Source organism: Palaemon carinicauda, chromosome 15, assembly GCF_036898095.1.
Source record: "Palaemon carinicauda isolate YSFRI2023 chromosome 15, ASM3689809v2, whole genome shotgun sequence".
NCBI lineage: Eukaryota > Metazoa > Arthropoda > Malacostraca > Decapoda > Palaemonidae > Palaemon > Palaemon carinicauda.
Window position 1 is genome coordinate 51,226,388 of NC_090739.1, and position 10,495 is coordinate 51,236,882.

A 10,495-nucleotide genomic window follows, 5' to 3' on the forward strand; every position below is an offset into this window, starting at 1 on the left:
AAAACAGTTAAGGCTTTTCTTTAAATACAAGGGAAGGCTTAAGGCTTTGGCTGAGGCCAGAATTTGTCCATATCCAATGACTTAGAAAGTCCTTGACACTAAACACATACATAAGACATTTTTGTCATGTTGCCTCAATTTTACGTTAGATTCATCATTGATATATTATAAACAGTCAATTTCCACAACACTCGCTCCTTGCCCACCAGGTGGTTAAGATTTAGGTTCCAATACAGTCGTGTATCAAACCTCAGTTTCTCGCCCGCGAGATCCCCCAACCTCTTCCTTATTTGACGTGACGTTCGTGAAGTCAAATGGCGGGACTTTTGAATGGCCAGTTCGAAAATTCCCGACAATGCTGATAATATTAGATTACCCTCTTCGTCTTTTAAATTGCCCAACCCTTTATAAAATCTTTCTATATTTGTCTCGTGCTTTAAATCTTCTGGTATTTGTATGAAATCTAAACTCCGCCATTCATCATCTAACTTCTGGTTATTTTCTACATCTATACCTATTCTTGGGACTAATTTGACTAAATCCTGTAGAGATGGCATAGCTATTCTTGATTGATAATCTAATGATTTATTTATTGACAGAAACGAAACCGTCTTCCACAAAGGGTTGTCCAGATCAAACCTTTTCCTAATTGCAATACAAATTGAAACAAAATGTTCTGCATTTGTTTTGAACATCCAGTAACATTTCAGGATTCTTTAAGGATTCTTTCTGAAACAAAGTATGAAGTTCTGCTCCCAGATAAAGTTGGTTAAGTGGAACATAGTTGCTTTCATTGCATGGATCAATTGTCATTAATGATTGTTTCTGAAGAATGTGTGGCTGACAAAAAGTACCCAATATTGATCTATATAATTTTGTTATTCTGTCAAAAAGCAAATGGAATGTGGGGGAATTTCTTTGAAAGAGTAAGTTGAAGTCATTAAATTTTGGTAAAATGTAATCTAAAATGGTAAAATATAAAAAGACAGCAGGATCTCTCATCCTTTCAACTATCTGGTGTACTGCTGTCAACCGTTCTCTACCTTCAATTCAACTGAAGTACAAGGTTAAAGGCTGCCACTGCTCTAGAACTCTTCTAACTGCTTCATGACTGGGATGGAGTATTTTGTGAGGCTTAGTATTACAAAATCCCCGAGAGTTTAAAATCATACTGCCTTTTTGAACTATGGGCAAAAAATGTATATATACTGCGAAGCAAATCCTCACAGTGACAGGGTAGAGTTTTGGCAGCCTCTGAAGAACACACGTGAATAGAATGGCATATACATTTAAAGACAGTAAGTCCAGGCAATAAGTGTTTAAGTCTGCTACATAGGGAATTACGCTCACCCATGATATTAGAAGCACCATCAGCTGCAAACCCTATGAAATTACTAAGGGGGATGTCATACTTTGTTAATGTATTTATCAGTAGGGAATACTGTATAAATTTTGTCCAGTAGACCCTTGGGCATTATTGTCTGAGTCATATAAATTAACAAGGTCTAGCATAGCAGTGGTGATTTTCTGCACAGAGAAATCATAAAACCTAACAATTACAGCACAGGACTTAATTGTGCTCACATCCGTTGACTCATCCATGATAACAGAAAATTTGTGGTCCTCAACTTTTTTGCTAGGCTATTTGTCATGGTCCTCCCCATGGTTTTAATTACATCCGTACACTTTGTACGTTTCATGGATAAACTTTGAGCTATGGCAGAGTCTGGGAACATCCTTTTCATCAAATCCACCAAATTGTCAGCAGTAGTGAAAGTTATGTTTTGCAATGAAACACGCAAATAGAATGGTAGCCATTACTACACCATGGAGTGTTTTTTCATTTATGTTTCCTTCCAGCTCATTCTGCCCAAGATCAAGCTCTCGTTTCTTTTTGAAGATGAATCTTACTGATGCTATGCCTTTTGATTGATGTTAATTCGGCATTAAATGCTTTTTGGCAGGCAGTGCAGAAAGCCCTCTCTGGGTCTCCTTCAACCTGTTTCAACCATGGGTGAAAATCTGGCTGTATCCATGCTTCTCTGAACTTCCGCTTACCAGGCATATCTAGCTGTAAGCAATGTTTCATTGAGATGTGACGGCATATGTAAAATAAGAATAAAGAGGGAACCTAATTAAAATTCAACAGATATTATACATACATATTTGACTTCAAATCGTGAACCTAGTTCCAAATTTCTATGGCGGGTTAGAGTTTTGGCAGCCTTTAAAGAACACAGGTGAATAGAGTGGCATATAGCTTACATTTAAAGACAGTAAATGCGAGCAATAAGTTCTTAGGTCTGCTACATTTCGTTTACAGTATTAAGATCAGTGATATAAGGCATTATGATTACATCTTCCAAGCGAAAATATTATGATGGAATCAGCATCGTTTTTACAACAACGAGGAATGGGCCTATGATATATCGTAGTCTAAAACTCAGCCATATAAGTCTCTGTAAGGAAATAATTACCACTGAATTGAGGAATGCTGTTCCTTTAGAGAAAATTTTATAGCATGACATCATAACCATACAAATATAGTGAAAACTATGACCATTAATAAAGGGAAAACGGATGTAGATTAGGCCTAGGCATACCGTAAGCTAAAAGCCTTTGGCTTATAAGTTTACGTAAGAAAGTAACATGTATTTTTAAGCCCCTACATTATATAATGCCGTTACTATTGGTAAATTATCATAAAAGTGACATTACAATGACATAACTCAATTTTATAACTATATAAAATTAACAATGGAAGTGAACATAGATTAGGAACATCGATTAGACTATGCTATATTGTATTTTAGGCTAAGATTTTTAGCCCTTTACAGAAAGAAAAATATTATAATTCGTCCATTTTAAAATATCATAGTAGTGATGTGATGAAATTGATTTTACAGGAACATCACTTTTTACATTATTACAGAGCTTTGTACAGTGCAAACCATAAAAATGCATTCATAGAAGAAAATTAAAGTTATGAAACGACAGTATGAGTAGGTAAGCCTATTTCATATAATCCTCACAGTATTTTGTCGGGTCTTTTCGGTTTGAGTGCCTATCGAATTTTAATGTTTTTTTTATTCCAATGTATGTATTTTGATGTGGAAAACCCAAAAATTATAACCATTTTGTGGAGAAATTATTTATTAACACTTAAATTGGCTTATATCAATCAATATCTTACTGAAATGCTGCGATTTCTCTGTGCGCTTTCTCCACGCAAACTCACATAGATATGAATCTATCATTTGTCGATGAGTACCTCCCTGACGTTTTTTTTTCATTTTTAAGTTATGCCATAGGCTCTCAATCGTTTGAGTGTGTGCACCTGTTGTAGGATCCACGAAATTTTCACTATGGTTTACAGTGAGATGTTGGAAATTATACCCTTTCAGTTGTTCAATTCCACTGTACGCTTTCCATTGATCGCTTATTATGGTTGTACCAGGGTAGATGTTCTTTTTAATGCATTCAGTCAGGGTTGAGGCATTTCTGTTTTCAACAGCATACAAAAATACTTCCTTTGTTTCTCTGCAGATTCCTCCGAAGACCCATTGTTCCGGCAATTCTCTTCCCCTGTTATATTTCCGTTTGCTGTAGTACGTTTCGTCTATTTCCACAGTTTTGTTTTCTCCGCCAATAATTATTGGGTCTTTCAGTATTGTTTCTGCACAAACCTGAAATAGAAAAAAACAAGAATAGGTTAGGTTAGGTTAGGTTAGGTTAGGTTAGGTTAAGTTTAGGTTAGGTTAGGTTAAGTTTAGGTTAGGTTAGGTTAGGTTCCGATACACTTAACTTACCTCTCTAAGATAATTGTTGAAATCCACTGCTGTGTCCTTGCTAATTCCAAGTTCTTCAATGCAAAAATCTATTGTTGTGTACTCCTTAGACCATGAATATATGAAAATAATTATTTTCTTCAGTGGTAACGTTGAACCCTCCAACCACGTATCTTTGCGAACTGAAAGGCGTTCTTGACCGCATGCCGATTTACTACATCGCCATACAACATTTCCAGCACATTCTTTAAATACCATATCATGCTTCCTTCTGCACTTCTTATTTGCTGGTATAATTTTGTTCTCCTGGAAAAATTTGACTGCATCCAATTCTGTTTTGATGTTTTCAAATAACCACTCTAAATTATACTTCATAGTCAACACTGATTTCTGAAACAAAAATACAACATAAACACATAAGTATTGGTTTCTCCACAAAATGGTTATCATTTTAGGGTTTTCCACATCAAAATACATACTTTGCAATAAAAAAAACATTTAAATTCGATAGGCACTCAAACCGAAAAGATCCATTTTGTCTACAGAAATTGCAAAAAGATACTCACATGAAAAAGAATAAACTTTTAGATTTTTCTTGAGCTGACGAATCAATTCGTCAAAAGGCAACTGTTGTGCGGCAATTGCAATTAATTCCCTCAACACTGATTCAAGAATCAGTCTTTCAGTGAGTCTGCAACATCAAGCGCTGAACTCCACTGAGCTTCCTAGTCCCATAGCATCCACACTTTCATAGACTTTACAATTGTTGTAATTTTTATATAGATATCACCGGAAAATAAATAATAAAACTCATATTAATTATTTATTACTTTTTATTACATTTTAATCGACATACATCATCTCTTTACAAAGTGTGGAATTTATTAACACTCGGATTCCACATTCCACACTTGATCAAGATGTGGAACAGATTAGCCATATCCATGACGTAAATTCCACGTTTCGGCAGCCCTGCTTGTGCAGATGGGAATGAGTTGTCTCAGCAACGTGTTTCAACAAGCTAGAGCGACTGCCATTTTTATAACGCCTCACAACAGTAACAGGTATAAGCATGTTTAAACAATGGGTAAGATGGAATCATGATGGGGTGAGAAAAAATCAGTATAGGGTAAAAAAAAAACATGTTTGGGGTAAGAAAAAATATAGGCATTTGATCTTTTCTTAACTCTGATAAGGATATCTTAAGGGATAAGAAAAAAAAAACCCCCTCAGGGATGGCGGTACTGGGGGGAGGGTCCTACATAATGACTAGGAGGGTCTTGCTGACTTTTTCTTACCCCACCCTGAGCTTCTCCTTTCTCTGGAGAAAGACGAAATCAAAGTTTACACATGTCACGATAAAGTTTTGCAAAACTTTTTCCCACTTTTTCCAGACTTTTGTGCATAGTAAGTACATATATAAGACGAATATTATAAAATATATATATATATATGACGTCAACTGTACAAAAGAATATTGTGGGGACAAACCATAGCGACTGTCTGACACAGCACTATTTATAGAATGATTTGTTGTTCTTACCCACTCACCCCTAGATTTTTTCTTCCCCCAAATTCCGTCAAATACTTCTACTTTTACGGCAAAACTGTTGGCAGTTTTCACCGCTTTAGAAATTTCCAGCTTCCTTTTAGTGGTTTTGGCCCTTCATATTTGATAGCCGATGCGGGAAGGGTCGTTGATTCTTCCCTCGTGAATACATTTGTGAAATATACTTTAATCAGTTCCGCCTTTTCCAAATCCTCTGTTATAAGATTACCATCCTAGTCTCCTAGGGGCTATTGTTATTTTTCATTTTGTAATGTTTACATATGCAAAGAAAATTCTTTCAGTTTTTTTATTTTTTACTAGCTGAAGTTACTCGTTTCTCTTCACTAATCTTGCCATTTCTAACTAGTATCATTACATTTCTGATTAACTTTTTGTGGTCGGAAATTTCACAAATTAAGGCTGTGGACTCTATGTTTGCTGTCTCTACTTATTATTGCATTGGCTATTTATCTGTGGAACTATATTGGGCTGTGGAGTTCCATTTCGTAATGTTTTTGTGTGTAGTATACATTTATACCTTCTTTCATTGCATATATTTTCAAAGGAGTCCCATGGTATTTTATATTTCTTCAAAGGAGTCCCATTGTGTATCTATTTTCCTTGTTTCGTCGTATTCTACATTCTTGGTGTATTCTTTCAGGTGTATCCAGTTAGCTTGTCATGTTGTGTAGCTTTTTTTATAATTTGCATTTCTTTTAAATGAGGAATATTTACTTGAAACCTAACTAGTCTGTTAACTTTTGGATACTAAATTTTCTTCTTTAAGAATAAAATCTAATGTGTTGTTTCCCCTAGTTGGTTTATCGACCCACTGATGGAGGAATTCATTGTTGACAAATTCTAGTAGCTTGTGTCCCTCTGTACATGATGTAAAAGTATGCATTGAAGTCTCCTATTAGGACAGCTAGCTTATTGTTCATTTCTTGCCCCAGTTAACCATGCAGCTCTTTGTCCTCTTCTGGTTGTATGAAAATTAAAACCAAACTCAGAAAATCCCACCCATACTTCAGTGAATATGTGAAAATGTACGAAAAGAATAAAAAAAAAAAAAATATAAGTGGATTTCATATTATTACATGAACAACAATATATGAATTTTAAAATTGTTCCGAAAAAAATACATATTTAAACTTTACACTTTAAAAAAGAATGTGCCTTCATTTACTGCCTGAGCACCCATATATGAATATGTAAATTGCGATTTAAAATGATGTGATAAAAAATTTCACTTTAAAAAAAATTACGGCCATTTTTGAACTAATTTATTCTGCATTCATATAGTAGAACTGTGAATTAAAAATATTAAAGTTCTATAGATAAAACATGTTTACTGGTTACCTAAAATAAAAGGAAAATACTATTTGATGAAGATTATGAGAGACACCTCTTCGAAACTTCAAAATTTCATTGTCATCAAAACATTAGACGAGGTGTTTGAATCTTTCATTAATATTTTTCTTTTGATCCTTGGCTGAGCCAGGCTTTCTCAACTTCTGCGTACATTTCTTATGGCGCTGCAAGGTTGCACCATGGCCCTTGACCCGGGATTCATGAGGCTTTCAGACATACAAAGAATTTGCTGTACATCACAATCAAAAGTTTTATAGATACAGGCTTTACAACCTTTGTATAATTATTGACATCTCTTAATAAGTTTCCGTCTTTGTTGAATTATCTTGATGGTCTTCATAGATGCAAGTAGATTCATCACAGTTTCTTCAAGACCTTGGTTTACAGGTAGTTTAGATTAAAAATCGTTTCAACTAGTTGGCTTAAAAACTAGTTGGCTTAAACCTTCAAGATTAAAAGATTATTAAATGTTCTTTAATATTTCAAATTCGAAAATTATGTTTGTTTGTTAACTACTACACAGTGCGTAAGTACGGTAGGTGGAATTTTCGTTTGTGGAGTTTTCTATGGGCGAAATGTTCTTGGTGGAATTTTCTTGTCACAATTACTAATATGGACAAGTTTTTTCCCATGGTGTTATTATTTGCACCAGTTGCTTCATATTCTGTTTCTAATTTAATTTATATTTGGTTTACATGATTTTTAACGTAGAGCATTACCCCTCCAACTTTTTTGGTAAGGCGATCCTTCTTGTAAGGCTTGATAAAATGCCTTTTTTTTTTGGTTGGATCCAGGTCTCGGTAATACCTATGACATCTAGTTCCTCGCTAGATAGCATTGTCCTGAAGTTTTCCATTTTGTTTATTACTGACATATCATTGAATTGTCCCATTCGCATCATTTTTCTCTTCCTCTGTGGCTTTGCTAGTTTCCCTGATTACTATTGATTTATATTTATTCTATCTGCATTATCTCAATTTTCTGACAAATTTCCTTTGTTTTTTATTTATGGATTTTCCAAGGGTCCAGTTTTTCCTTTATCTACTGCGTTCCTTAAATAATTATACAGGTTCAGATTAAGTTGGTTACCGTATACTCTTGCCTTCTTCACGAGAGAGAGAGAGAGAGAGAGAGAGAGAGAGAGAGAGAGAGAGAGAGAGAGAGAGAGAGAGAGAGAGAGAGTCTGAGAAGTACCCGATATATTTTTACTTAATCCATTTGACGAATAGGTTTGTATATGTGTGTATAAAGCATATAAACAGTATACATACATATATATATATATATGTATATATATATATATATATATATATAATGTGTGTGTGTGTGTGTGTGTATATATATGTATGTATGTTTATATATAATTATATATATATAAATATATATATATATATATATATATATATATATATATATATATATATAATGTATACATATGTGTGTATATGTTATATATATATATATATATATATATATATATATATATATATATATATATATATATATGTTTTTATATTTCAAGTAAGTATCAACTACCTTCCAATATAGATTCTTTCATTCCACATAATCACATGTGAAATATTGGAATTAATTCTATGTAGAAGCTTTTGTCTGTGCAGGAAATCGAGGCTTTGCAGAATTGAAATTGAGATGACGGCATGTATTTCAATATTTGGGGCACTTGGAATTCTCACTTGAATGGTTAATACATTTTAAAGTTCCATTTTGAATTTGAAAATACATGAGGTCTCCTGTATTCGTCCAGCATCTTCATTTGCTATAAGTGAGGAATTATGGTTACCCCGTACATTTCTTAGTAGACATTGCTAAAGTATGTAATCCCATAACTAGATCAACACATCAAACCATTACACGTTGGTAAGTATAGTTAGTAAATGTATTAATTTTCCTCTTATCTATTTGTACAGCATCTGTTTTACATAAGAGTATGTACAGTAATAGATATTTGGGAAAATCACAGTGGAAACAGAGTTGACTGCCATTACGATATCCCCTTTTGTTGATCGTATGGATTTTGATAGCGTTTATATTCTTTTTGAAAGTGGGTGTCATGAAGTTTGTTCTCTTCTAGACACACCACTTATAAGGGGGAATATGGCTAAGTAGATTAACTCCTTGTATTTATATCGTAGACTTCTATCAATTCCATTTCAATATGTTTAAGAAAAAATATTATTATTTTCTGCAAGAATCTTGAACGAGACTTACCAGTTAGGATTTCTCGATTAACAAGAGGTTCCAGCTATATTTTGTCTTGATATGTTAGTCCTGCTACTACTAGCTTTTCTATTTAAATTTCTTCATTACCCGCGAGGAGCCCAATAAAGACTGGCATCAACTTTTATGCTGTTCAAATTGATTTGATGTTATTCCTATACACAGTTGTTCATAATTTGTTACATCCAAGGTTTGTGATGCAAGATCATATTTGTTGGAAAAATTTATCTTTTTTCGAGACTGAAGGAAGATGGCTATATGCGTGTTTGTCTTGAAATGGAATGACAGAGAGCTACTAGATTTGGACAAAATTAACATTTCTGGTTCCTCTAGTACAGTAGTCCTTGTGTTTTACCCTTCCATTAGCTTGGGTTTTACCCTCCCTTTAAATATAGTTTGGCAGAACACCTGCTTCAAGAGGTACTGTTGACATGCTTCGAGATGATGCATTGGGTGCATGGGAATTTCTCTTGTATTAATTGCCTGTATGAGGTTTTCCTATAGCCGTAGATGGTGTTTGACCAACCTATTTCATGTCGAGACTTCTGGTTTGTTTTCATTGCTTAGCTATATGTTTAGCATATCATAAGTAATATGATCTGTGTTGGACTTCTTAAGGGCTCGTTCATTTATAGATTTACCCAAAATGTTAAACTTTGTGTATGGTTGATGCGACTGTGTTAGAATTTTGAAATAAATTGTATAGTCAGTCCCCTTGACCCTCTTAACAAGAGAAGGCTTTGATGTAGTAATAGAACAATCACATATATATATATATATGTATATATATATATATATATATATATTTATATATATATTTATATATATATATACTATGCACATATATATATATATATATATATATATATATATATATATATATATATAAGATATATATATATATATATATATAAGATATATATTTATATATTAATCTTCATTACTCTCGTCAGTATCTAAGAATAAATCATCCTCATTGTCACTCTGTCACTGATAATCAGACCAACACTTTCATTTATGTTGTCATATGACTAATACTCATCCCTGTATTTTCTTGAGCGTCTTATTGGACCTGCCCACACATCTGATGCATGGATCTTGCTTCTTTGAGGCTGGCATTTAGGTCTGTCCTAGGAGAAACTGTATCATCAACCAATGGACAAGATTGTTGCTGTCCATTTCACCATGGTATTCGCCATGGTGAAATGTGAAAATCATAGAGAAGATGGTCAATGCAAGACTGATGTGGTACCTTGAAAAAAAGGGTATTTTATCACCCATTCAACGTGGATTCAGAAAAAACGTATTCAAAGACTGATATGTTCATACGACTGAGTCTTCAATTTGTGAAGCCTTTGCTTCCAAGCAGCACCATGTGACAGTCTTTTTTTGATCTTGAAAAGGCATATGATATACCACATGGAGATATGGTATATACTCAAAACAATTCATGAATTAGGAGTAAGAGGAGAGCTACAACTATTTATTCAGTCATTTCTTTCACACAGAGTTTTTCAAGTGAGAGGGGGGGGGAGCTCTATCAGTGAGT

The 10,495-nt window shown here is 33.9% G+C and overlaps 1 protein-coding gene across 1 annotated transcript; it reads right to left on the bottom strand.

The window, feature by feature from the left end:
* Window positions 1-2,872: 2,872 nt before the first annotated feature.
* LOC137654288 (male abnormal protein mab-31-like) lies at window positions 2,873-4,254 on the bottom strand. Its single transcript, XM_068387916.1, has 2 exons — window positions 3,810-4,254; window positions 2,873-3,686 (listed from the first exon to the last, which is right to left on the bottom strand). Exons 1-2 carry the CDS (start codon window positions 4,236-4,238, stop codon window positions 3,156-3,158), a joined length of 960 nt encoding a protein of 319 aa, XP_068244017.1. The 5' UTR covers window positions 4,239-4,254; the 3' UTR covers window positions 2,873-3,155.
* Between the last annotated feature and the right edge of the window lie 6,241 nt (window positions 4,255-10,495).

Excerpts from the sequence above, each read along its gene's own strand:
- LOC137654288 (XM_068387916.1), bottom strand. The coding sequence starts at position 4,238 with ATGATAACCATTTTGTGGAGAAACCAATACTTATGTGTTTATGTTGTA. Across the intron at positions 3,687-3,809 it reads TCAACAATTATCTTAGAGAG|GTTTGTGCAGAAACAATACT; the intron begins GTAAGTTAAGTG and ends TTTCTATTTCAG.